Genomic DNA, 26,379 nt, shown 5'->3' with positions numbered 1-26,379 from the left:
AAAGCCAAATCCACCACCTAAGTTAGCAATCATTTCTCGCTCTTTTTTTTTTTTTTTTTTTTTTTATCTCCATGTATATTGTAACTTCAAACTTGCGATTCATTAGTTTATGGCTTAAAAAATATTAAAACCTTGGTCTGTTATTAACATGTTATTTGGAGAAATCTTTGTCCCCCATGTCTTCTTTTTGTATTTTGTCTCCTTGTGTAATAATAGCTGTTCAAAAGATGTTTTTTTCTCTGTTTTCTTTCCTCCACATTATTTGTTTAACAGCTCATAACATAAATACAAGTTCCTCAATCCTCATACGCTCATAATATTTCAGTCAGGCTTAAAGCAAAGTAATGCAAAATCAAAAAAAAATGTTAAATATGTAAAGGCTTTCTTTTTTGTCGACATTCTCGTTGGTAAAAAATCCATAAAGCCTTTAATAATGCAAACTTATTTAATTATTAATATATAAAAAATTCATAAACGGAGTAAAGTACAGACAGACGCAGAGCAAGAAAAAGCTTAACAGTCCTCTCTTCTCTAATCATATCACATCACTCTCTGACTGGTTACTTCGTTTTCGCCATCGTTTTGGTCCAATTCTTTAAAGTTTTCTCTTTTTTCAACCCTCATTTACACTTACTCTGCTTCTCCAAACCCTTCTGTTTATTTTTTCTTCTCGTCGTCGATTCGTTGGTTCAGGCTTATTTGATTTGTTTGTCGTCGTCGAGATCTCATTATTAGAAATTACGAGGTTCGTTGTTTGTTTGTTCCTGCCTGACTCATTTCGTTTATGATCTAGAAAACTATACGTCGAGAAACAATAAAGCTTTATCTAAAAATTCTTGTAAAAAGGTTAAAACTTTATCTATCTTCCTTTTTTAGAAACAAAATTTGATCTGAGAAAATTTGGTTGCAGGTTGTTTCGTTTCCGTAATTGGGCTACATCTGGGATTTAACCAATACTTGTTGTTATGTATTGGTTCTGAATTTGGCATACAGTCCTGTGACTGATGCTCTTTCCTGATTTGGATTTTTTCTTCTTTTTGTGGTTTGGTCTACATGAATCAATCAAATGTTGAATCTTTTATGGCTTGATTAGGTTATATGGTGTTAGTTGGATTTAAGAAATCTTTTTTAGGGACTTAAAGTGGTATTGGTGGTTGTATAGTGTCAATAAAAGCTGACCATGAAGCTTGCCTCAGTTTTTGGTCTTAGACCACGGATCAGCGGTTTACTATTCTTGATCCTTGGTGTCATTGCTCTCATTACCATTTTAGTACCAAACTCTGATGATTCTTCTTCTACGACCTCGACTACGCGAGTGCCGCCACACAACGTTTATAGTAACTATGGGAGGATTAAGGAACAAGCAGCTATTGATTATCTAGATCTAAGGTTTTTCTCCTTAGGGGTCAATCGGTTAAAAGAGTTTCCTTTATGTGGTAAAGAAAGAGAAAACTATGTTCCTTGTTATAACGTAACAGAGAATGTACTTGCTGATCGGAATTGTGGGTTTGCAAGAGAAGAGGAAAGATGTCTAGTTCGTCCTCCCAAGGATTATAAGATACCACTTAGATGGCCTGTTGGTAGAGATATTATATGGACTGGGAACGTCAAGATTACTAAAGACCAGTTTCTTTCATCAGGAACTATGACTAAAAGGTACTATTTGTGATCACCATAGCTTTGTTATGCAGTTTCAGCAGCTAGTGTTGTACCATCTTAATCTTTTTTAATATACTTGTCATTAGGCTAATGTTGCTTGAAGAGAATCAAATTACGTTTCACTCGGAAGATGGCTTGCTCTTTGATGGGGTCAAAGATTATGCTTTTCAAATTGCTGAGATGATTGGATTAGGAAGCGATACCGAGTTTCGACAAGCTGGTGTAAGACGTTTTATCTTCTTTCTCTAGTTTGTCTTAACATTTGATCGTTAGTTCTGTTTTCAACAGAAACTCCTATAAGTTATCTTCCTTTTCTTGCAGATACGGACTGTGTTAGACATTGGTTGCGGATTTGGTAGCTTTGGTGCACATCTAGTGTCTTTGAACGTGATGCCTATATGTATAGCAGAGTATGAGGCAACTGGAAGCCAAGTCCAGTTAGCTCTAGAGAGAGGCCTTCCTGCAATGATTGGAAATTTATTTTCGAAACAGCTTCCATATCCACCTTTATCATTTGACATGGTCCACTGTGCTCAATGTGGGATTACTTGGGATAGAAAAGGTATTTATCTAGTATGGTTCATAGTCTTTCACTTATTTTGGTTAACATATGTGAATTTGGGTCTTTGAAATGGAACTTACAGAGTTATGCTTTCAATTATCTGCCCTTAAGCAGATGCAATGCTACTCTTGGAAGTGGATCGTGTTCTCAAGCCCGGGGGTTATTTTGTTTTAACATCTCCTACAAGCAAAGCACATGGAAATTCTCCTGATACTAAGAAAACAAGTATCTCCACACGAGTGGATGAGTTATCTAAGAAAATCTGCTGGAGTCTCTCAGGTCAGCAAGATGAGACGTTTCTTTGGCAGAAAACAACAGATTCAAATTGTTATTCATCTCGGTGAGTATGAGAACAGAGTATTGAAGCTTGGTTTGTCACTCACAGTCACACACTGATGTCGTTCTTTCTTTTTTCCTGCTTGCTGTTTAGCTCGGAAGCTTCTATACCTCTTTGCAAAGATGATGATAGTGTTCCGTATTACCAACCCCTTGTTCCATGTATAAGTGGAACCAAGAGTAAACGATGGATTCCTATTCAGAATAGGTCTACAGCAAATGGTAACTATTTATTTTTGCGAGTCATTTTCAGTTTTCATTGCTCATACTTTTCTTGCGATTAATGTTCTTCTCCGAATTAAATTTCTTTCAACAGGTATTAAACCTGAAGAATTCGATGAGGATATACAAGTATGGAGATCAGCCCTAAAAAACTATTGGTCCTTGCTTACACCTTTGATATTCTCAGACCACCCCAAAAGACCTGGTGATGAAGATCCTGTCCCACCTTTTTACATGATACGCAATGCCATGGACATGAATGCTCGTTATGGGAATCTGAATCACGCCTTACTGAAACAAGGGAAATCAGTTTGGGTGATGAATGTTGTCCCAGTCAAAGCACGTAATACTCTTCCTATTATACTTGATCGAGGTTTTCCCGGCGTTCTACATGACTGGTGAGTGTCTGTTTTCTTAGACTTACATATTCCATAAAAGACTTAGGTTAATCACATTTATCTGCCTTAGGTCTCTCTATAAGACTCAGAGCATGTTTTTCATTGCTTATATCCTCCTTTTGGCTTATAACATTTGTTTCTTGGACATTTTAATGCTGCTCAGGTGTGAACCATTCCCTACTTATCCTCGAACATATGACATGCTGCATGCCAATGAACTTCTCACACATCTTAGCTCAGAACGGTGCAGCCTAATGGACTTGTTCTTGGAGATGGATCGGATTCTCCGCCCTGAGGTTCTTTTCTACACTTCCCACCATTTCTCATATGATCTTAACTAGGAAATCATAAGCTGAGAGAAACTTAGCCTTTGCTGACTGATTGATAGGGATGGGTTGTGCTAAGCGATAAGCTTGGAGTGATAGAGATGGCACGTACACTTGCTGCTCGTGTACGTTGGGAAGCACGGGTCATCGACCTTCAAGACGGAAGTGACCAACGGCTCCTCGTTTGTCAAAAACCTTTCCTGAAAAAGTAACTCAAAACAAGGCAAGATGTCAAAACTTTTGCTTTCTCTGCACCATCCGACGGCGACACTAAGTACAGTATTTTTTTCAATAGGTGATCGCTCTCTCTCTCTCTCCCTCTTCTTTTCTACAAATTTCCAAGTTTTGGAAACTTCAAGAACACTGAGATTTTCTATGTAATCAGAGTCTCACTTTGCATCGAAGATCCAAATGATGATACATTGCAAACCCTGGGGAGAAATCAAGTAGATCAAAATGGAGACTGAGATTTTCTACTAATGGGGAAGATAAGATTTGATCATCATCATATTACAACATTCTTTACATATTTTCTTCTTCTGTTTTGCAAACAAATTTGCAGCTCTGTTATATATAATTTCTTTCATTCATCCATTATCGCACATTATTTGTTTTCAGTTTTATTTTCTGCGTTTTGTAATTGTTTCCAAAGGATATCTCTCGTATATATTCATAATTCATCTACTGCAGTCTGCTACAAAACCAATTGTTCTACAGAGAAAAAAGTTGATAGAACATCAGTTCATAAAATATAGTTTTCAGCGATGTGTAGTACTAGTACCAGTATGGTAATGGTAATAGAATGTTTAAATAAATTAAAAGAAGATAAAAAGAATTGGAGATGCGGGGGATCGAACCCCGTGCCTCTCGCATGCAAAGCGAGCGCTCTACCATTTGAGCTACATCCCCATTTGCTTAATGTGAAACTGTACAATCTATATTCTAGTTTCAAACCGTACCATATTACATTACATGGCTCTGAGTCTCTAAGCCGGCTCATATATGAATATGGTGAATGGGGTTGATGAATAAGTGTAATGGTGGTATACATAAAAATAATGCATTAATTAAATTAAGCTTTACGTATACATTAACTAGTCAAAACCATTCTTAAATTGAGTTCAAAGTTCAAACCATTAAACAAACGAAAATTGGTGTTCAAACCCAAAACTATTACCGTTTCGGTCGTGTCACACACACACACACACAACAAGAGAAGTACATACCCATCAGAATAATAGGATTATATTATTGAATTTAGAAACGTTTCATCAGAATATTTTGACTCATCAATATGTAAATTTCAAAGCAGTTTTATTTTGCACATAAAACGTGACTCATGTCAAAAAATGCTAAACTAAAAATGCGTTAAATACATAATTTACCAAAGATGCATTATGCTGGCAACAACAAACAGAGAGGACCCCGCACGCATATCTTCTATACGTAAATGCATTATGTTCGTCGATACTTGTCAATTTTTTCAACTCTTTCTTTTTTTTTTCTTTTGTACGTTATAAAAATCAACCTATTATAATAATGTATTTCTTTTTTGAAAAAGGTTTATTTTATTTCAGTGTACAAGTCAATACAAAAGAAATCGTCGTTGGAATATTGGAACCAAAACACTAACTTACAAGGTTTTATACAATGTTTTTTTTGTTTTGTTTTGTTTCTTCCAATCTTTTATTAAACCACCTTTCATTTTCCAATACTCCTAAACTTCTGTACAGCTCTCTCTCTCTCTCTAAAGCCATCATCTTTAGTTCTTGGTCTAAAGGTCAAAGTTTCTTTTGTGGTTCTCCTAAACAGCGATCTTAGGACTAATCATCATGAACGTGTTTCTGGGTCTCTTGCTTCTTTTGGCCTTCACCAAATCTTCAAGTAAAGCTTTCTTCTTCTTCTCTGTTTATGATTTAACTCTTATTTTCTTATTTCCTTAATCAAACTTTCTGTAAAGGAATGATCTTTTCAAGAACAGTTATTATCATCATATTTAAATAGGCTCTATAGTATATTTTAAAAGAATTCAATCTAAAGCTAAAATATATATATCTCTATCTTTCTAGGTGCAATTTACTGTCTCTGCAAAGATGGCATAGGAGAGAAAGAGCTTCAAACAGCAATAGACTATGCATGTGGAACCTTAGCAGATTGTAATCCAATCCATGACAAGGCTCCTTGTTATCAACCTAACACCATCAAAAGCCACTGTGATTGGGCTGTTAATAGCTATTTCCAAAACGCAGCTCAAGTCCCTGGAAGCTGCAATTTCTCCGGCACTGCCACTACCAATCCAAACCCACCTTCCAGTAAAGTCAACCACCCATAAAAGTTTTTAAGTCTTTGGATGAAAAAGTTGTGATCTTAAAATTAATGACGTTCTTTTTGTGCAGATTTGGGTACTGGTTGCATCTTTCCTTTAAGCCCTAGGTTTGTATGATCACTTCCATTTAACCTAAAGCTGTCTCATTCACATTAAAACGTGAAGTTTACTTTTTGTTCACTATTTTATAACAGCTCCTCTACAAGATCACCTCCATCAACTACACCACCAACTGGAACAACTCCGTCCAACGGAACAACTCCGTCCAACGGAACAACTCCAAATACGGGAATCCATTTCCAGGAACTCCGTTCCCGGGAACTCCTCCGGTGTTTGGTCCAACAGGAGTCTTCAACCCAGGCAACTCAGGCAGTGGTGCTTCAAGTTTGGTCATCTCCTCTGTTTTTAGACTCTGTTTCTCATCATTACTAGCGTTTCTATGGGGTTCTGATGTACGGTTGGGATTTGGACACGTGTAGAGAGGCAAAGACATCCACTTCTGATTCTATTATGGGTGGGAACATGAAGCTTAGGCGTTTGTTGGGCTTTCGTTTATTATGTAAAGAGGTTGCTCTAATCGAATCTTGAGTAAAGAAAGAAAAAACAGAACATTAAATCTTAGTGATGAGAATGGAAACAAACGATTTGGGAAGTGATGAGTTTATGATGAAGACCTCTCAACAACAACCTTACCAACTCGTTTCTTGTGTGTTTTTTTTTAAATGATATCAGCAATAATTTATTTTGATCAATCATAGAGTACAACAAGTGTGGGGGATTAATTTTATTTATTCAAAAAAAGACCAACCAACAATGAAAGAAGTGAAGTATCAACTATACAATTTGAGTAGTTAGATTTTGGTAAGAAACACACCTTCAATAATTCCCAACGCCCCCAAGGCTCTAAGATATAGTTTCAACCACTTCCCTGCAACAAGTCTCTCTAACAAACTCTGTGATCAGTTTAGCCACAGTAGCCGGTTTTTCGACGTGGGGAAGGTGTCCACAGTCTGATATTTGTGCCACTCGCGCGTTCGGTAATTCTCCGTGAAGTCTCTGTATTGAAGAAGAAATGATTTAGAACTAGTGAGACCAATTTAAATATAGTTATATAGAGATTACAAAATTCTAACCCAAGCGAGCTTGTTGCTAATGATTTGGTCATCCTCTCCCCATAGTATCAGTGTCTTCTGTGAAACCTGCAGAACAGAATCTTTTCAGTAGCCTGCAACAGAAGATAAAGAGTAGAAAAGAAAGAGCAAACATAGAAATATCAAAGCATGGTTTCTCTTCTTGATTTCATCTTTTCCAAAATCTGAATGAACAAGAAATGATTTAAAAGAAAGTACCTTTTTTATCAAAGAAGTTACGTTGTATCCTCCGCTCGTCATAAAACTAACAGTTGCATCTTCCCACCAAGGATATAAACAATGCAAGCGACCAATCTAGATTGAGACAAAAAAAAAGAAAAAACAGACTGAGAGCTAGTTTCTTGTTATACCAATAAGAACTCGCTTAGTAAGGCTTCTTTACCTTTGTCCAGTCCCAACTAGTTTCCAATGAGATACCATTGAAACAAATGAAGTTCACGTATAACCGCAATGGAATACTCTTCAGTAGATATACCTAAAAAACCATAAAGTTAACAGAATTGTGAGGAGTTTTACTCAGAGGATCACTTCCAGCACAATCAGGGACTATTATGTATAAAAGTTGATGAGAACTTACACCAGCATAAGCTGCTGCTTTGGGTAAAGTTGCCAAGTCTCCAGTACCTTCAGCGTAAACGCTTGCGTCCATTAAAACCAAGGACTCAACCTGAATGAATATTCAAAGATTTCTTCTCATAGTCAATATCTTCTGAACATGTTTACTAATAAACTTCTTTATGAGAAATAATGGAAAACTCCTTAAGGATTCTACAAGTACCGCTTCTGGATGGTTGACTGCAATGTCAATTGCGACAGCAGCACCGAGGCTCGGCCCAACCAAAACCACAGGCCTTTTAATATGAGTCTTCCAGAACTATGTATCCATCCATACAAGAAGAGCAAAATCAATTCCCCTCAACTAACATGAAAACCACATAAGTAAAAGGAAATGACTACAAACCTTGTAAAAATGCTCTCTTTTAGACGTTACATCACACGGTGGAAGTTTCCCTGAAAAGAGAAGCATGGAAACTGAGTAAGTGCGGAAACGTTGAAAATTTCGGCGCATGAGAGAAGAAGGGAAAGGAAGTGAACCTAAATCAGAAAAACCCCAACCAAGGATATCAAATGCCCATGTTTCTAAACCAGCCTCTTCAAGCAATGGATAAGTGTATCTCCACTCTAAACAAGAACTGTTTACAAGAGTTTTTTAAAAAACTTAAAAGATACCACATAATCTGAGTTGAGATCAAAGGAAATAGTACCTATCAAATCCGTGTAGAAGCACAACAGGACTTGTTGTCTCGATCCGCGTCAGCGGTGTCACGCAACTGCTCATAATACTTTTCTCAGTGAAGCTTACCTATGTGATTTCAATTAACTTAACAAGTCAATCAACTCACTTGCAGCTAAGAAAATGTGAGAAGCTCAAAATTCTCAATCATAATAAAAGGATCATACTTCCGATTTGAAAAGATTTATATTATAGTTGTAAACGTGTCACTTACAGATACGGGAAGCCTCTCGATTCTGGTGGCGAGCTTCAAAGCAAACTTGTCTTTGATTCTCTCAACATCACTCGGCAAGAACGTCGGGAATTTCTCCGCCGTCACTTTGAACGGCCGTTTCAATTTGAAAACCGGCCGAGAAACCGCCGTCATCGTTGAGAGCATCGTGGAAGACGACGCGTCTCTCTGTACTCTCTGTTTCACTTCGGAAGCGGGTTGGTTGGTACAGTACTTGATAGAACAGATATGACACGTGGCAAGTATGTCCATCCTACGTGGCATAATCCCAACCACATATTCTTATATACTACGGATAATTGAGCTTCAATCCAACCGTCCAATACACACAATCACAAATATAAATTTCTATTAAGAGAACTTGAAGAGTGACCAAACCAATACTATGATGTAACAAAAGGCTGATGAAACAACAAGAAACAGAGTATACAATATGAAATATGTACTTAAAGCTCATCGCAAGAGCTTCATTTCGTGTTTTCTACATTCCGAACGAAGCAAATAACATTCAAATGAAAGCAAGAAACATGGCTTTTTGTTTGGAGGTTCCACTCCACCAAAATCTCAATCTACAAGCTTCCCGTCGATTTCATAGAACAAACGGTTAGAGCTTTCGCTGATTCTCTCAGATCCACGCATAATCTTCTTGCAATCTTGATGCCAATGATCCGGCATAAACTCTCTTAGCTTCACCTGAGGATCCTTTATATCAATGTTATTGTACACTTCTCTTGCAGGTAAAACATGCTTCTGCCAGAAATCAACAAGTGCAGGTTTCATATCATCCCAAAACGCGGTATCTCGCCAAACTCTGAAGAGACTGCTTCCTTTCGGAGTCCAACAATACAAATCCAACCAATCTGCATCCACAATCTCCATCAAACCTTGAAGTTGAGGAACACAGTTCCAAGGAACCTTCTTCCACGGATACACCACTTTCCCATTATAAAACGGGCATTTCACTTCTAACACACCGCTTGAAGTAACACCGTCTTTGACTACGTTAATCACTCCATCAGGAGAAGCTCCTAACCAGTCTTCTTCAGGGCTTTCACCATTCATATACACAAAGAACTCAGGCATGAGGATTTCATTACCAGTCAGCTCGTTGTATCTCTCGAGTGCTTCAACCTCGTTATCAGTATCCCAAAACGTAGCTCGGTTCCCACCGAACTGTTTCGATACCCCGATTTTTTCAAACCAAAGATTTCGTCTACCGTCAGGCCAAAACCCAATAGCACGTGAAAAATTACTAGCTGTTAACCTATCCTTTCTCAAATCTTGCCAGTTCTTACGCCAATGTTGAGTTGATTCCGTAACTGATGATGATGATGCTTCTTTCTTTGATACTATATTAACGATTTCGGATATTACCTTAGAATCAGACTCTGGTTCGCTATACGGAACGTGCAACAGACGATGACAGTAAGCTAAATCATCACTGCCAATAATAAAAAAAAAAAAATCAAAAGTTTAAATTTTTCCCCCAAATTAGTTTCAATTCGAAAACCGATTACAATTTACAAGCAGGCAAAAATCAAAATTGAGCCCCAATTTCGTTCGATTGCTATTACAGAACTCTGAACTAGATAAACTGATTAGACAGAGACTACAACTAACCGTGCACGCTTGTAAAAGATACGACGAAGCATATTCGGCGACGGCACACCGGCGGTGAACAGACGAGATTTTGATTCTGAAGTTTTTAAGGGTTTAAGGAAGTGAAGCACGATTATGTTATAAAACTCTCAGCTCATAATGAGTGGGCCTTATTGGCCCAAACATTTAACGGGTCAGATTACGTCTGCTTTACGAATTAAAATAATTTACTTCGGTTTGATTCGGTATATTTACAATGTTATTTCGGTTTGAGTTCGAATTGAAAAGAAATTACGGTTTGTATACGGTTTATTTCGGTTCGATTTCTGTGAAAGTAAAACCCTGAGAAAATCTTTGGAGCTATGAACTGTGTCAGTTTCTCTTGGTCGGAAAAATCTCAATTAGTGTCTCTCCGATTGCTTATTTCCCAATATTTCATGCGGGTTTTTCCGATTCAGATACTCTCACATGTGAGAGGATTGATTCGTAGAACACCCTCTTCCCGATTCTACGTGGTGTCTGCACTCGCCCGGATGGACAACTTTGCAATCTCACAGTCGGAGCAAGTGAAAGAAGGTAACTTTGATTGTAATGTGTTGGAGTTGAATGAAATTGGGGTTCTTCGGGTTTTGAATACTATGAAGGATGATCCTTATCTTGCTTTGTCGTTTCTGAAACGAATTGAAGGAAATGGGGCTTTCCCTAGTCTCCAAGCTTATGCAGCTGTGATCAGAATCGTCTGTGGTTGTGGTTTGGCTCAGAAATTGGATCTTTTTTTTGTGGGATTCATTAGAAAAGGAGATGAGGGACGTGGTTTCACTGTCATGGCTTTGATTAATGCCATTGGAGAAGCAGAAGTGTCATTGGTGTTGTTGACCCGGGTCTCTACTGCATTGGTTAAAGCCTATGCTAATCTTCAAATGTTTGATGAAGCTGTTGAGTTTTTCTTCAAGTCTTACTATTCCCTAGGTCGTGCTTCGGATATAAAGGCTCTGAATTTTTTGTTGAGCCGTATGATTGCTTCTGGGAGAACTGATTTGGTGGTTGGTGTTTTCTGGGAGATTGAGCGGCTGGGGTTGGATGCTGATGCGCATACTTATGTGCTTGTGGTTAAAGCATTGTGTAGGAATGATGATACAGAAGGAGTAGAGAAGCTTCTTAGTAGACTGTTAAACTCAGAGACGAGGAACCCTTGCGTGTTCTATATGGATTTCATTGAAGGACTATGCTTAAATCAGATGGCAGGTATAGCTTATCTTCTTCTCCAACCATTGAGGGATGCAAATGTTTTGGTGGGAAAAAGTGTTCTTGGAATTGCATATCGCAAAGTAGTTCGTGGTTTATGTAATGAGATGAATATAGACGTTGCTGAAAGCGCAGTTGTTGACATGGAGGAACTTGGGATTGATCCGGATGTCTATGTTTACTCGGCTTTAATTGAGGTACATCGCAAGAATATGAATGTACCTAAAGCTTTGGATATTTTTAACAAAATGTTGGAGAAAAGAGTAAGAATAAATTGTGTAATTGTAAGCTCAATCCTTCAGTGCTGTTGTCAGATAGGAAAGTTCTCGGATGTTTGTGATCTGTTTAAAGAGGTTAGAGAGATGAACATTCCTCTTGATAGGGTTTGCTACAATGTTGCATTTGATGCTTTGGGAAAGCTTGGCAAAGTAGACGAAGCCATTGAGTTGTTCCGAGAAATGAAGGTTGAAGGAATAGCTCCTGACGTCATCAACTACACGACTTTGATACGTGGTTGCTGTCTACAAGGTAAATGTTCTGAGGCCTTTGATTTGATGATTGAAATGGACGGAACAGGTAAAACACCTGATATTATTATATATAATGTACTTGCTGGTGGATTGGCTAGGAATGGTCTTGCAGTAGAGGCACTCGAAACTCTGAAACTGATGGAAGCTCGTGGGGTAAAACCCACTTATGTTACACACAACAGGGTCATTGAAGGCCTGATTGTTGCCGGTAAAATAGACGAGGCTGAAGCGTTCTATGAGAGTTTGGAACCTAAATCTCCGGAAAATGATGCAAGTATGGTGAAAGGTTATTGTGAAGCTGGCTATCTTGATCAGGCCTTTGAAAGATTCATTAGACTGGAATTTCCTCTGCCCAAGAGTGTGTATTTTACTCTATTCACTAGTCTTTGCGCCGAGAAGGATTATATCAGCAAAGCTCAAGACTTACTGGAGAGAATGTGGGAACTTGGAGTCGAACCTGAGAAGAGCATGTATGGAAGGTTAATTGGTGCTTGGTGTCGAGTTAATAATGTGAGAAAAGCCCAGCAGTTTTTTGAAATATTACTTAGTAAAGAGATTATCCCTGATTTGTTCACTTACACAAACATGATTAACACCTGTTGCCGGTTAAACAAGCTGAAGCAAGCCTATGCTCTTTTTCAAGACATGAAGAGGAGAGATGTCATACCTGATGTGGTAACGTACACAGTTTTACTCAATAGCATTCCAGAGTTGGATATGAAGAGGGAAATGGAAGCATTTGATGTTAAACGAGACGTTGTTTACTACACAGTCATGATTAACAGATATTGCCAGTTAAACGACCTGGACAAAGCCAAAACTCATTTTAAAGAGATGAAGAAGAGAGAAATCGTACCTGATGTGGTAACATACACAGTTTTGCTCAGTAACGATCCAGAACTGGATCTTACGAGGGAAATGAAAGCCTTTGATGTTAAACCAGATGTCTTCTACTACACGGTTTTGATTGATCGGCAGTGCAAGATGGGGGATCTTACAGAGGCAAAAAGAATCTTTGATCAAATGATCAAAAGTGGGGTGGATCCTGATGCTGCGCCTTACACAGCACTAATAGCTGGTAGTTGTAAGATGGGAAATCTTAAAGAGGCGAAAATGATATTTGATCTAATGATTGAAAGCGGGTTAAAGCCTGATGCTGTGTCGTACACAACGCTAATAGCTGGTTTTCGTAGGAATGGATCTGCACGTAAGGCGGTCACACTTATGAAAGAGATGTTGGCAAACGGGATTAAACCGACTGAAGCTTCCCTGTCTGTATTAAAGGCCAAGAGACTCAGATGATGATGAAGAACCTATATTTAAATGGTCAGGTGAGCATTTGGAAGCACAGTGGTCTTGAGAACAAAGTTCTTTGTCAGTTGACAAGAAATGTGCATCAGTTTTTGAGACTGGTATAATGATGGGACGGAAAAAGAGAAAAGGCAGGACTGAAGCTTGTCACAGAGGAACCATAAAGGTAGATACTTTGCTTATCACAAAACCATTTCTTCGAAATTTATCCGTTTCAAGGAATAAAACTATCACTGCAGGCATAGAAGTAAAGCACAATGTGCGGCTTGTGGCAATAACGTTGACAAGAAGGGTCAGGATTCATCAGCTCTGAATCAGGGGATTTTCAATGCTCTATTTGTACCCTGCATTTTCTTATTTATGGCGCCATCTCAACACAGGAAGTAATCTCCAGAAAGCATCACGACGACAGTATAAAATAACACGAAGCCCTTTTGATTGTGTATATATATATATTTGTAGTACTTAGAAATGTAACGTGTAATTCAATAACCAAACAAGCCTTGTAAGTCTGTGATATATATTCATGATTGCAGCAGTTTAGAAAAGTGGAGGAATTAATATCTTAGTGGAGATAATCATAAAATCTTATCTACGCTTCGGCTTCGGCTTCTTCTGTTTCCACAAGTTGACCAGATAAACAATTCCCTCCGTGAGAGTAGCTTTTCTATTTTCTTTAAAATTCCAAAGCTCAGGCACTATGTACCTTCCACTGCCATTATACTCGTTCCTTTCTTTTAGCGCTTGTGTCACAGCTGCATACACTTCCTCCCCCAATTCTTTCCTCAGCTCTTGTAGCTTCTCATCTTCTTCATTAAGTTCTTCCTGCAAACTCGTTATAGTCTCTCTCATGTTCTTAAATTGCAGGAGCTAAGATATCATCTAGAAGCATAGTTGGAAGAGAAAAACATGTTTGTTTACCTTCGGGTTTCCATCTTTTACGACGACCTTAATCGGATGCCAAGCCGAGTCTCCCAAGTGCTCTTCCCACAAGGAATAGAGCTCTGCGGCTTTTTCATCAGCTTCTTTGGCTGGACATTTCTCTTTAGCTAGTTTTTGGAATGGTTTCTCATCCAATGCTCCCATTCTCTTCACACCAATGTAAGCTCGTACGGTCAACTGTCGCATTGACTGCATAGCTTAAACAACATGAGTAACAAGTACCAGAACATAAACGGCAAATCACTTATACTATCATCGGAGTGTTGGTTCTATCACTTATACTATCATCGGAGTGTTGGTTCTATTACGAGTTACCAGGCAAAAACATGGAGGCTTACATTGATCAAAGCCTTGCGCGCATCCTGTAGCTCATCGTTAGTGTAGCCATGTTTTACAACAAGAGCTTGATAGATTGACTCTTGGAATTCCCACTCCTCTTCTTTGTCCTTCAGTTCTTCCTTTGTCGTTTCTATCATCTTCTTTATTATTGGATCTTCACTTTCACCTTCTTGCATGAGTCCCATGACCTGCAAGTCACCCCTCATACGCTCTATCTCTAGCTCCAATGCCTGCTCAGCATCGATCTGCTGCTCCAGCTCACGAACTTTCTTGCGTAATTCATCTTTCTCCCTCTGTAAACCAACAGCCAACTTTACAACTATGGCCAAAAATCAAACCGACAGAAAGAACATTAACTTTTAAAGTGTATAGCCTACCTGTTGCTGTTCTGCCAATCTCATCATGTCTTCATCAGCTTTTTGTTGCTCTTGCATTGCCATTAAGTTCTGGCAGAAATTTAAGATTCCAAGAATTATTGCTAAGATCAAGATAGTATAAGGTAAAGTTGTGCAAAGCATGTGAATGTTACCTTTTGTTTTTGCCATTGAAGCTTTCTCCGCTCAGTCTTATTCTTAGCTTGACATGTATCTAGATATTTCTCCCGGTCTTCATATGCTTTCCTTTGAGCTTCCAGATGAAGAGAGGCGTTTTCATGTTCTTCGTAAACACTGGCCAAATAATCACGGGCAGTTTGCTGCATAATACTCATTTCTAATCATTGAAAAGTAAACTAATCAGTTTCCAAATAAATACAAGACCAAGCAAAAATTCATATCATTGGAAAGAGAACATACGTTCATTATGTCTGTCGATCATTTCATCCTTCTCTCTCATTATTTTCTCAAGCGCTGAACTGGTTTCTTTGTATACGCTCTCCATTTGTTGAAGACTACTGCTTTGGGTCTCCAGTGTGTTTTCCAAGTTTGAGACCAGTGACAATGTCTTTCTTTGATCTTCTGCCTCTTTACCAGAAACACTCTTCAAGTCCCCTTGTTTCCTGAGGTGGTCACCAATATAATGTCTTGAATAGTAGTCATCTTGTTTTGCTACCCAACCATAAAGTTTATCACCTCGATAACGAGTGAGATCATAGTCTCTCTTCCCACAATGATTGACTTCAAAGTGTTTCTCAAACATGGTGGCGTTTCTGAATCCGTCCCAATCTTTACCAAAGTCAACAACAGCAAAACCAGTAAAACCAAGTCTTCCGTTCCACAGTGGCGTGACTTTGAGGGGATTAAACCCTTTGTTGGCCATATCTTCCCTTATCTTGCTTCCACTCTCACCAGCATACCTTCTTGTTTTCTCATTAAAAATTCTTTTGATGTTCGCCAGGATACCTTTCCAGGGATGCACAAACATCTGATCCCCGTTACCAGCAGCCAAAGAATCCAGCCTTTGAGGAAATTTTGGAGAAAACTTAACACCATGGCTGAGACCAATCTGTTGGACAGGTTCTTCTTCCTCTTTCACACCAGCAATTAGGCAAGGTCTTTTGGCAGGGTATGATTTGTCTTCATTGCTAAATGAGGAGTTTGGTTTATCAGAAAATATTGGTCTTTCTCCACCACTTAGTCCAGGATCATCTACTGAGACAGACTTGGGTTCAGCTTGAGCAGTATATGGTGAACTAGAATTTTCAATCAGTTCTCCTTCAAAAGTTGACAAAGTAGATATCCACTTTCCAGTTAAATCCTCTTTAGGAAGAGAAGAGATATCTGGAGTTGGAGTAGAATCGAGTCTTTCCAGAGGGCGGAGATACTTCCTCATATATCTCTCGAGTGCTAAATGTCTAGCTTTCTCTCGGCCATCCTTAGTGCGGGAACTACCGCCAATACCAGAAGCATGTCGAAGCAAGTCATCAAACTGGTAATCACGCTTTCGATCTCTGTAGCAGAAGGGACATCTGAACAGAGACTCTGAGATTTTGACCTTCCTTGAACCATCTTTCATATCACTGTAGTATCTGTACTCCAAATCCTCCAGCTCTCTTCTAGAATACATTGCAACCCTACAACACAAAACATCCCATAGTATCCCACAGTAAGCCAAAAGAAGCTCGTGTAGCAAAAATTTGAATTATAATCATCAAGTCTCATGATGATGATGATGATAGCATAAAACCCTTATCCTTAAACCCTGAAATTGACGAAACCCAATTCCAGAAACCTAATAAAAATCACAACTTTTTAACACCTAGACGAAGAAGACGAGTAAGACAACCGACCCAGTAAATTACTAAAGATGAGAAACAAAACTAGTGAAAGAAAACCCTAACAATTATAACCCAACTGCATTTCGCTAACACCCAAATGGGATATGAGATCAGAAGAACAAAATGGAAATTGCGTATCTCCAGACCACATACACGACGAAGAGAGACACTAAAATGGACCAACGAAATGACACACAGACATAAGAGAATTTCACGGAAACAGTTTTTTTTTTAAAAGAAAAAAAGACAAAATTCGTAAAATGTCTGTAAAATAAGAGCTGTTAAAGAAAGATAAGCGAGAGAAGTAGGAGGAGGATGAAGCAAACCTTTGAAGTGCCGCCACGAACAACGGCGACGAGTCTCCCTTTCAATCAGGTGTGGGGGAGAGATAGATAGTGACGCGTAAACCGTGACTGGAAAGAAAAGAGTGAAAAAAGGCGAAAAAGAATTGCAACTCTCCCATTTAGCGTGTTCTATACTGGACTGGAGTCGTCATATCTAGACCAAACCGAACCAAAAAAACTACATTCTCATTTAACCGAAATTTATATTGATTGGTTTGATTATTTCATACCGAATTAATCGAGCAGAAGCAGATACAGAGTGAATCAAGATTTTATATGTTGTATACCAAATTAATCGAACCGGAATCGAACATTGTAGAAATTATATGTTTTTGACTGGGTGAACATGAGTTTCTGACTAAATTAAACAAGCGTGTTCCTCCTATCATTGGTTCAGTTCAGAGCTTAGACTGAGAGGGTCTCAAAGCTATTTGGCTTTACTCCAGCATGTAATGTTCAACGTTCCTACTCATTGACCAATGACCAATGCTTTTTTCTTTCACCTTTTTATTTTCAATTTATTAATAAGAGAATACAATATCCAAGAAACAAATATTGAAATTGAGAAATCCAACAAAAATGATCTTTAAAAAGAAGAATGCTAAAAGCTCAACTTCAAGAATTCATGACAGACTCCTACACTGAGAATGCTCATTGTCTCATTCCTGCTTTTGTGCATCAAATTCATCAGGCAATGATAATTTGACATGTTGGAGAACATTTTCTGAGATTATTAAGCTCCTCATAGATATCTGTATCCGAATAGTATTTAGGACAACCCATGAACCTCAGAGTCAGTTTCTTGAGGACTGCTGAGTTTTCAAGAAAGTAGCTCGCTGCTTTCATCTCCTCTTTCCTCCAGTCAAACAATCGTTTCAGCTCAAGAAACTCGAGAGCCGATACCAAACACTGAGGCACATTTACGAGTTTGAATTCCTCCGTCTTCTCCTTTACATAAGGAATCTCCTGCAAACACCAGGGTATTCCTATTTAGAAACCATCCACAACAACCACAATGTTGTTAAGCCAAAATCCATAAACAGGTTTTACCAAAGTTAAATGTTTCAGGTTAGGGAGACTCTCAAGAAAGACTGGCAAAAACTGTATGAAGGAGCTCGGGAACACAGCATGTAAACGGGACAAGTTGTTGAATTTGGGAATCACTCCTACTTTTGAGTAAAGACCAAGGACCTGCAACAACAAGCAAAGGAGAAAGGATACTAGTGAGTGAGAGTTTTCCAACCAGACAAAGACTAAGAAGTGTTGTATTAACAACATATATATTACCTTCACTGTTTGATGAGAGATGGTCATATGTCTAACACTAGATATCCCAGTGAGAAAATCACAGATTTCGTTTCTCTTTGACAAGTCCTCCGAATCAAACATCCGGCCAGACTCGACCATGAATTTGATATGAAGGTCAACCATGAACAAAGAAGTCAGGTTCTTTACCACGATTCTATCAAAATGGTTTTCTTTGAGACTCATATACTCTAGTCCCGGAGCATCAATCTCAAACGTCTGAGCCACTCCCAGATTACCATAATACCCATACTCAACCGGAGCAGTAAACCTCTTCAGGCTCCGAGATCTCACACGCGTAACCACCGATTCATCATCATTAATGTCCTTTACATAGGTGAGTTCTTCAAGAACAGGACAACCTGAGACGAGCTTCTCCAGATTCATAGTACCACCACCACCAATACTACTACGCCATCTAAGTCCTTGAAGATGCATGAATCTGAGACAAGGCATGTAAACAGAACCCTCAGGTTCCCAAAGACCCGAACACTAGAGCTTTAAAGAAACCAAAGTCTTGCTGGTATAGAGATTCAAAGGCATGAACTCGATACAAGGATAGACAAGTCCGTCATCAGCATCTTGATACAATGTATTGCTCTTCACATCTAGAACCCTAACCCCGCGGCTAACCGCATCGCCGATCCGATCCTCGAACTGGGGTATCTTATATCTACTGTAATCAACCTTGAATTTGAGCAGGCGTGACTCAGGGTTGAACTGGAGAAACCTGTCGATGAAAGTAACCATCTCAAGCTCGTTCTGGTTTTTGAAAGAGAAATCACAGCAGTTTAAGTCAAGCCCAGGGACATGTAGCCATAGAGTCTTCCACCTAGTCGATAAAACGCTCGTCTTCACCGAATCTTTAGTCGGAAGGTGTAGGAGTATTTGAGTTATCAAAGGATCCGGTAGTTCGCTAAATCTATCGTCACGAGGCATCATCATTCACCCTAAGAGCTAAGAGCTACGAACAAAAAAAAAAACTAACTTAATCGGAATTCCAAAATCTAGGGTACACAAAAATTCGATTTTGTAAAAACAAAAAGACTCACCGTGGATTCGATTCGCCGGCTGGGATTGTTAACCGGAGTTGTTGCGGGTTTAAGCGATGAACTGGATAATGTGAGGACTGAGGGGGATTCAGAAACTGTTAATTTATTTACGTTCGAAGCGATTCCAATGCCAGTTTTTGCGTTTAGGAAAAAAAAAACGGTTGGCTTTATTATTACCGCCGATCGGTTCATCTCTTATAACCAAAGTCGAACCGAACACCTAAAATCTCGGTTCGGTATGGTTCGGTTCGATTTTTATCCCAGGCCTGAAAAACACTCAAAAGTCCCACATTTACTGACCTACTGATCTTGGTTGATTTTGAGTAGCCTATTTTGGATTTGTTAGTTTCTTGATCTACGTAAAATTGACTAAGTAAAGTAGTTTGGAGAAATATGTAACAAAACTTCAAAAGCATATGATCCAACCTACTATAGAATATGGAAACCAAAAACTAACATATCAGTTTCTAGTACTTTGCCAAACAATTTTGATCTTAAAAAAAGGCGATAAAGCTTCAGTCGATCTTAGCACCGGAAGTGTGAGATTATCCAATTTGCTCTCCAAGTAATGGAAGGTGAAAGAAGACGTTCTGTTTTCCAACCTCCTGATCTTAGCTACATAGTGGGATTGTGGGAAGAAGAAGAAAAAAAGAAGAAGTGAAAATCAAAACTTAGAACAATCACTTTCATGTCATGAAAACACCAGCTTCGTCATAGTGATCTATATTACCTTGTGGAGAAATTCGTCATAGTGTTTATCCATCCAAGCTTCTCCTTCCGAATAGAAAGATGTGCTTTTTTCCATAAGGTTTGCCAAAACCATCGCGTGTATATACGATTTCAACACATCTGCGGCCGCTGAATCTTTGTGCAAGATCACACTAACATTTCCCTTTCTGTGCGCCAATAAGTACTTAGCTGCAGGAGTATGCAACAGACAATAACCGAGTTTAAGTCAAATATAGACGGAGAAACTAATGTCCCTGAAATATTATGGAAAAAGAAATCAATCTAACCATTTTTGTATGAAGAAGCTCCAACACCGTTTAACAGCTGCATCCTGCACATAATATTGTCAACCTCAAACCGATTCTTTCCCTAAACCAGCGACAATCTATTCTCTTTTTAAACCATCATCTGTTTTGTTTAAAGTATTGAACTTACATCTCTAGACGAGGAAGAGAAGAAACTCTTACTCCTAAGTGCACTCTCTTATGCAATATTTTTGAATCAGTTGATCTCAGTGAAGTGGCCCACACAGGCAATACACCCTCCATTGAAGAAACCTGTTCGGGAGAGAGAACTGGCGACATGTTTAGTTAAAGAAAGTTACTGATATATGATGCAGTGATGACTGATGAAGAGGAACCAGTTAAGAACAAAGGGAAGTCACTGAAACGTTCTAAAACTCAATAACACTTAAACTACCTTGGCCAGTTTGCATGAAATGTGTTAGAAGAATCGAACTCCTCTCGAAGTTTAGTGAATTCAATACAAGACACCGGACAGCTCTATAGTTTGCTAAAAAAATAAGAAAGGGAAACAGTAAATACAAATAATTAGAGAAATTCTGATCTGATCTAGGCTTTAACCTTCATTTGTAACTTACCATACATATGAAACACTGTGAGAGAGAGGAACGAAAACCAAATAGCCAAAGGGTTTCCAGAGGTAAACCGAGCTAGCAACATTCCCAATGACATACCCATCATAGTTGCCATAGTCTCTTGGCTTCCTTCCTTTCAATAAATAAAGTAGATAAAAAAAAAACTACTAAGAAGTTTACATTTATAGTTTTCTAAAATCATTCACAGTGAAAAAAAGTTCAAATACCTTAGCAGATATATCCGCTGCATTCTCTTGGAGAGCAAAGTGCTGAGTTAGAGCTGCTCTGGTTGCTCCACTTGCAACACCAGCTAATTCAAGTAGTGGAGATCGAAAAAACGTTAAAAACCGATGTATCAATCAAAGAGGAAATCTCAAGTTCAGTGTTTGATGCAAGTAATGAAACTCACTAAATGATCTTGACAGGCTCCCTAAGCAAACCACAATGATGAAGGCAGATGGAAACAAAGGAGAAAGAAGGTCCATTAGCATCCCTGCAATAAAAGCAACAAACTTGATATTATTCAAAGACTCTGAGAACCAAATGAGGGCAATGATTGTCAAGTGTAAATGTGGCAACTAACTAAACTGGTGTGATGAAAGAAAACAATAGAACATACCAATATCATTCATAAGGTCAGCAACAAGACGCCACATTTTTGCATTACTATCCAGGTTGGAACCCTGAAGAACAGAACATCAGACAATTCCCACATTTTACTAAAGGCTGATATTGATACTCAGCATATAAAGAGAATCAATTGCTGATAGAATCTACAATATAGGCACCTGAACAATATGCCTCCAAGCATCCCAGTAAAATCCCTCAGAAACCACTGCATATTACAAACAAGATATAACAACCATAATCCCTTGCAACTTATAGTGCTTAAAAGAAGAGCCAGTGAATTCTAAAGTAGGAGACATGTTAAATATCAGCAATAGAAGAAACTCACTTGAAATGTAGCACCTATAACTGTTGCGGATTTCTCACCAACGCCAATTGCACTCAAAAGAGCCTGAAATGAAACTAATCCAGATCAGAAAAGCAGACCAATTTAAGAACTCAAAACACTTTAGCTCACCTGAGTGGAAAGCATCATCTTTATATAAGTTGAGAGCCCCTGCAAACAAAATATAACATAGCCGAGTCACAAATTCAACCACAGATCAAATTTTACAGTAGCGATAAGGCACACAAAGCATATTCTCTCACATTACCTGTAACGTGTCCCATAACTGAAACCCTACATAATCCGGAGTTACACTACCAGGGAAGCCCTGCATCATCATACAAAGTACAATTCAGACGAACCCTAATCCGAAGACCAGATTCTAAAAAGGGAAAAAGAAAGAAAGAAAACAAAAAACTTGCCTCCGGTACAAATGCTTGAAGAACTCGTCTCCATACATGATTGAAGCGATTAGCAGATCTATGATCAATCACCAGCAGCAGAAAGTTTCTCAATTTTGTTGTGAATTCTCACTGAAACTATCAGATTTGGATGGATTAGAAAAAGGAGGAACAAAGGAAGAACCTTTGGATGGAGAGAGAAGTGGAGGCAGTGATGGTTGCAGTTCTGAATAGCTTAGTAGAAGAAGAACCATTCCATTCTTCGAGTGTAAATGATGCGCAATCAGAGACTTCTCCATCTCTCATGGCGAAATCTTGGCTTCTTACGTTAGACTTTTATGAGTTTTTTGGACTTTGGATTGGGTTTCAATTGAAATTGACTGGTTTGATTATTTCATACCGAATTAATCGAGCAGATACAGAAAGATTATGTATGTAGTAATTTCATAATCGAAAGTTTTCGAAGGGAGATTGAATCAGAATCTTCATACAATATGTTGTACCACAATTTCTCATACCAAATTAATCGAACCGGAATCGCATATTGTAGAACTGAGTTAAGTTATTGTTTTTGATATTGTGGGGTACACGAGTTTCTTCTGACTACTAAATTACTAGATTTGGATCTGTGCGGTAATACTTTTCATTATTTTTAAAATATTATATATGTAATTGTTTATAATATTAATTGGATATAATATATGCAAACAATTTTTATGGTAAATATTACTTATATAATGTAAATTTATTATGTAACTTTTATATTATTAATTTTAATGCATGCTAGAATATATAAAATTATTAATCCGTGATAAAGTGTCTCCAGCAGCTTACGTGTTAGAGTATATAAAAATTTAATATGTAAGTCTTAAAATTATAATATAAATAAAAAAAAATTCAATATGTGCTAGAGCACGGGTCCTAATCAGGAAAGTAAATTTATAATATTGTGTTTAAAGATCTTTGGAAACAACTTGATATAAGACTAAAACCTTCCAAAAATACAGTTTGGAATATCCATGAGTTTATTTGTTACCATTAATATATCAATTATCAATTTAGAATATCCCCAATTAAGGTTGCACCCAATATTTAGGTGTAACTGATTAATATATGAATTAATCTATAACCTATCTATAACCTATTTGTAACAATTTGTAACCATTTATTAAAAATATAAAGTCTACAAAAACTATGTTGTGTACTTCCATAATTTATAAAGTCTGTAAGAATCAATGTCTAGAAAGCCATAATTTATAAAAGAAAGAGCTAGAATGCCAGCGTTTTATTTTTAATTTATTTTATATCAAAAAGTACAGAAAAGACCAAAAACTCCTTACTTTATTCATTTAATCTAATGATTTTAAACACGTCTTTTTCACCCAACTGAAACAAAATCAGATCTAGAACAAAGAAGAAGATGACGAAATCGAGAGAGATGAACGTGAAATCAAACGAATGAGTGAAGAAAGGTGATGAGATCCTAGTCGCTGATGGATCTGTTTTGGCTTCAGATCCGGTGAAAGACGCCTTGTTGGATTTTGCGACGGATCTGTTAATAGAAAACGAGGAAGCGGTGAAGGTTGATGCCGGAGGAAGCGGTGTAGTGGAAGGTTGACAACGGAGGAGTAGTGGAAGGTTAACAGCGAGGAATCGGCGATAACAACAGTGAATGAATCAAGAAGAAACGAATTAGTGAGTCTGGCGGTGCTAGGGTTTAGAATTGCAAAAGTTACGTTTGCAACATTTGTACTATTTTGTACCAGTTGTCCTATTATATCTTGGTTGTACCCGTTGTCCTATTTATATCTTGGTTGTACCAGTTGTCCTATTATATCTTGGTTGTACCAGTTGTCCTATTTATCACTCGCTTGTACCCAGTTGTCCTATTATATCTCAGTTGTACCGTTGATCCAATTATATCGAAGTTGTACCATTTGTACTAATTGTCGTGTTATATATCATTTGTACCAGTTGTTCTATTACCATTTAGTTTTACTACTTGAACTATTCATTAAGGGTATTTCCAGGAAATCACATTTTCAATGGCATACAGACTAGAAAATGGCACGCCATATTAATTTCTTTCACTTTATGACATTCTAACCTCGCACTCAAACTGTAAACGGTACGTTTATGGCAAGCTTAGCTCTGCTTAAATGTCCACATCTTATTACTCTACCATGAAATAGACGACGAAAAATAAATAAATAAATGTTGTTGAGTAACTTGAAGTAGATTGGGGCTCAAGCAGAGTATATTTAGGAGCAATCTAAATATACACTAATAAGAAGAATAGGAAGTTACGAGTTATGTTAAATTTCCTTTTGTTAGAAGTCTTCTATTTTTGTGTCTTGAGCAAAGCATATATATTGAGTTGTGGTAATGCTTGAATGATGTAAGGGTTTGAGTTATTTTACCTAAAGAGAGTTTAATAAGAGAAGAGATATTCTTATTGAGTTTGTGTGTCAATAATTGGTATCAGAGCTTAGGAGAAACCTTAGAAGCTCACCATGGTTGACGTGAAGCCAACTGACGAAGGCGAGTTGAAGTCCAAGGAGATCTCACCTTCTTCCATCAAGTATCCGATGCTGAATGACACCAACTACACCACATGGGTGATGAAGATGAAGATTGCTCTAAAAGTCAACAAGGTATGGGAGACAATTGATCTAGGTTCGAAGGATGAGGAGAAGAATAACATGGCAATCTCCCTGTTGTTCCAATCTATAACAGAGGCGTTGACACTGCAAGTAGGAGACCACGATACATCTAAAGGAGTTTAGGAAGCAATCAAGTCAAGACATATGGGAGCTGACAGAGTAAAAGAGGCCAGGTTACAAACCTTGATGAACGAATTTGACAAACTCAAGATGAAAGAAACCGACACCATCGATGTATTCGTTGGAAAACTTTCATCAATTTCTTCCAAATATGCATCTCTTGGAGAAACTATCGAAGAACCGAAGCTCGTGAAGAAGTTTTTGAAGAGCTTGCCAAGGAAGAAATACATACACATTGTTGCCTCACTCGAACAAGTACTTGATATAAATCATACTACCTTTGAAGAGATTGTTGGGAGACTCAAAGTATATGAGGAAAGGATCTGTGAAGAAGATGAGGAACAAACCGAGAGTCAAGACAAATTAATGTATGCAAATTCTGAATCTCAAGGCTATTACCAAGAAAGAAACGGTGGTTTCAGAGGAAGAGGACGAGGAGGTCGCTCAGGTTGGAGAGGAAGAGGTCGAGGTCATTACGGGTATGGTAATGGATCTCAAGATAAGGAGAAAGATGCATCATCAATAACATGTTTTCGATGTGATAAATTGGGACATTATGCCTCTAACTGCCCTGATAGACTGCTAAAACTCCAAGAAACTCAAGAGAAGAGAACTGCTGATGAGACTCAGGATGCTGATGAATTAATGGTGCATGAGGTCGTTTATCTTAATGAGAAGAAGGTGAAACCAAGTGTGTTTGAGTCTGACCTGGACACAAAGAATGTGTGGTATCTCGACAATGGAGCTAGTAATCACATGAGTGGAAACCGAGACTTCGTTCTAAAACTAGATGAAGGAATTACGAGAATGGTGAGGTTTGGAGATGATTCACGAATCAATATACGAGGTAAAGGCTCAATTTGTTTTGTGTTCGAGAATGGAGTAAGGAAGGTGCTAAACAATGTATATTTCATTCCGGATCTAAAGAGTAATATCATAAGTCTCGGCAAGCTATATAAGTTGGGTGTGAGGTGCGAATGAAAGAAGATTTGTTGAGAATTTATGATCGGTTAGGAGGCTTGCTGATAGAGACTAGAAGGTCAAGGAATCGTTTATACAAAGTCTTTCTTGAAGTCAAAACCGTTAGGTGCCTGCAGTTAGCATCTTCCACAGAGTCCACCAAATGGCATGCAAGGTTGGGACATGTAAATGTTGAAACAATGAGGACAATGATCAATAAGCAGCTAGTATTTGGCATACCAAACATCGTAGTCGAGAGAGAGACTTGTGCATCGTGCTTGCTTGGAAA

General features: G+C 38.2%; 6 protein-coding genes, 1 non-coding gene and 3 pseudogenes across 14 annotated transcripts; 4 read left to right on the top strand and 6 right to left on the bottom strand.

Moving 5' to 3' along the window:
- The first annotated feature begins 313 nt into the window (after window positions 1-313).
- On the top strand, window positions 314-4,187 carry LOC104772741 (putative methyltransferase PMT4). The gene is made up of 10 exons (XM_010497322.3): window positions 314-745; window positions 911-1,656; window positions 1,746-1,881; window positions 1,981-2,221; window positions 2,336-2,561; window positions 2,652-2,779; window positions 2,874-3,177; window positions 3,341-3,473; window positions 3,566-3,798; window positions 3,889-4,187. Exons 2-9 carry the CDS (start codon window positions 1,181-1,183, stop codon window positions 3,713-3,715), a joined length of 1,794 nt encoding a protein of 597 aa, XP_010495624.1. The 5' UTR covers window positions 314-745; window positions 911-1,180; the 3' UTR covers window positions 3,716-3,798; window positions 3,889-4,187.
- Window positions 4,188-4,339: 152 nt separating this feature from the next.
- TRNAA-UGC (transfer RNA alanine (anticodon UGC)) lies at window positions 4,340-4,412 on the bottom strand. The gene has a single exon. It is a non-coding gene; the product is annotated as a tRNA-Ala (tRNA).
- A 762-nt stretch (window positions 4,413-5,174) lies between these two features.
- LOC104772735 (PLASMODESMATA CALLOSE-BINDING PROTEIN 1-like) lies at window positions 5,175-6,481 on the top strand (annotated as a pseudogene). The gene is made up of 4 exons (XR_015595216.1): window positions 5,175-5,387; window positions 5,573-5,815; window positions 5,900-5,936; window positions 6,024-6,481. The product of XR_015595216.1 is annotated as a PLASMODESMATA CALLOSE-BINDING PROTEIN 1-like (transcript).
- A 59-nt stretch (window positions 6,482-6,540) lies between these two features.
- LOC104772728 (alpha/beta hydrolase domain-containing protein VTE7-like) lies at window positions 6,541-8,720 on the bottom strand. The gene is made up of 10 exons (XM_010497311.3): window positions 8,489-8,720; window positions 8,246-8,343; window positions 8,076-8,173; window positions 7,942-7,991; window positions 7,759-7,854; window positions 7,558-7,647; window positions 7,363-7,455; window positions 7,179-7,274; window positions 6,963-7,028; window positions 6,541-6,885 (listed from the first exon to the last, which is right to left on the bottom strand). The coding sequence occupies exons 1-10, from the start codon at window positions 8,651-8,653 to the stop codon at window positions 6,733-6,735; spliced, it is 1,005 nt and encodes a 334-aa protein (XP_010495613.1). The 5' UTR covers window positions 8,654-8,720; the 3' UTR covers window positions 6,541-6,732.
- Window positions 8,721-8,829: 109 nt separating this feature from the next.
- Window positions 8,830-10,241, bottom strand: LOC104772725 (uncharacterized). The gene is made up of 2 exons (XM_010497308.3): window positions 10,127-10,241; window positions 8,830-9,947 (listed from the first exon to the last, which is right to left on the bottom strand). Exons 1-2 carry the CDS (start codon window positions 10,156-10,158, stop codon window positions 9,071-9,073), a joined length of 909 nt encoding a protein of 302 aa, XP_010495610.1. The 5' UTR covers window positions 10,159-10,241; the 3' UTR covers window positions 8,830-9,070.
- A 222-nt stretch (window positions 10,242-10,463) lies between these two features.
- Window positions 10,464-13,739, top strand: LOC104772706 (putative pentatricopeptide repeat-containing protein At1g13800). 5 transcript variants are annotated; one of them, XR_015589089.1, is made up of 3 exons: window positions 10,464-10,681; window positions 10,793-13,357; window positions 13,431-13,739. XR_015589089.1 is itself a non-coding variant. In XM_087499623.1 (2 exons), the coding sequence occupies exons 1-2, from the start codon at window positions 10,468-10,470 to the stop codon at window positions 13,180-13,182; spliced, it is 2,604 nt and encodes an 867-aa protein (XP_087355749.1). In that variant the 5' UTR covers window positions 10,464-10,467; the 3' UTR covers window positions 13,183-13,739. The 5 variants fall into 5 exon arrangements, 2 of the variants coding, with proteins under 2 accessions (XP_087355749.1, XP_087355765.1); XR_015589090.1 differs by having other exon boundaries at window positions 10,464-11,878; window positions 11,979-13,357; XR_015589087.1 differs by having other exon boundaries at window positions 10,464-13,357.
- LOC104772722 (factor of DNA methylation 4) lies at window positions 13,611-17,202 on the bottom strand. Its single transcript, XM_010497306.2, has 7 exons — window positions 17,014-17,202; window positions 15,267-16,483; window positions 15,002-15,183; window positions 14,850-14,918; window positions 14,472-14,765; window positions 14,113-14,322; window positions 13,611-14,016 (listed from the first exon to the last, which is right to left on the bottom strand). Exons 2-7 carry the CDS (start codon window positions 16,474-16,476, stop codon window positions 13,780-13,782), a joined length of 2,202 nt encoding a protein of 733 aa, XP_010495608.2. The 5' UTR covers window positions 16,477-16,483; window positions 17,014-17,202; the 3' UTR covers window positions 13,611-13,779.
- A 319-nt stretch (window positions 17,203-17,521) lies between these two features.
- On the bottom strand, window positions 17,522-19,479 carry LOC104772694 (F-box/FBD/LRR-repeat protein At1g13780-like; annotated as a pseudogene). Its single transcript, XR_015589082.1, has 4 exons — window positions 19,389-19,479; window positions 18,319-19,293; window positions 18,082-18,222; window positions 17,522-17,997 (listed from the first exon to the last, which is right to left on the bottom strand). The product of XR_015589082.1 is annotated as an F-box/FBD/LRR-repeat protein At1g13780-like (transcript).
- A 291-nt stretch (window positions 19,480-19,770) lies between these two features.
- LOC104772686 (protein root UVB sensitive 3-like) lies at window positions 19,771-22,774 on the bottom strand (annotated as a pseudogene). Its single transcript, XR_015589086.1, has 15 exons — window positions 22,532-22,774; window positions 22,369-22,426; window positions 22,215-22,274; window positions 22,079-22,117; window positions 21,950-22,012; window positions 21,781-21,829; window positions 21,614-21,685; window positions 21,404-21,487; window positions 21,222-21,304; window positions 20,998-21,127; window positions 20,817-20,909; window positions 20,553-20,691; window positions 20,405-20,448; window positions 20,119-20,306; window positions 19,771-20,003 (listed from the first exon to the last, which is right to left on the bottom strand). The product of XR_015589086.1 is annotated as a protein root UVB sensitive 3-like (transcript).
- Window positions 22,775-25,154: 2,380 nt separating this feature from the next.
- Window positions 25,155-26,111, top strand: LOC147946615 (uncharacterized). The gene has a single exon (XM_087507187.1). It carries the CDS (start codon window positions 25,155-25,157, stop codon window positions 26,109-26,111), a length of 957 nt encoding a protein of 318 aa, XP_087363313.1.
- Window positions 26,112-26,379: the final 268 nt, after the last annotated feature.

This window comes from Camelina sativa, chromosome 3, assembly GCF_030686135.1.
Source record: "Camelina sativa cultivar CO46 ecotype springtype chromosome 3, ASM3068613v1".
NCBI lineage: Eukaryota > Viridiplantae > Streptophyta > Magnoliopsida > Brassicales > Brassicaceae > Camelina > Camelina sativa.
The sequence above is the reverse complement of the archived record's forward strand: the minus strand, read 5'-3'. Positions and strand labels throughout refer to the sequence as shown.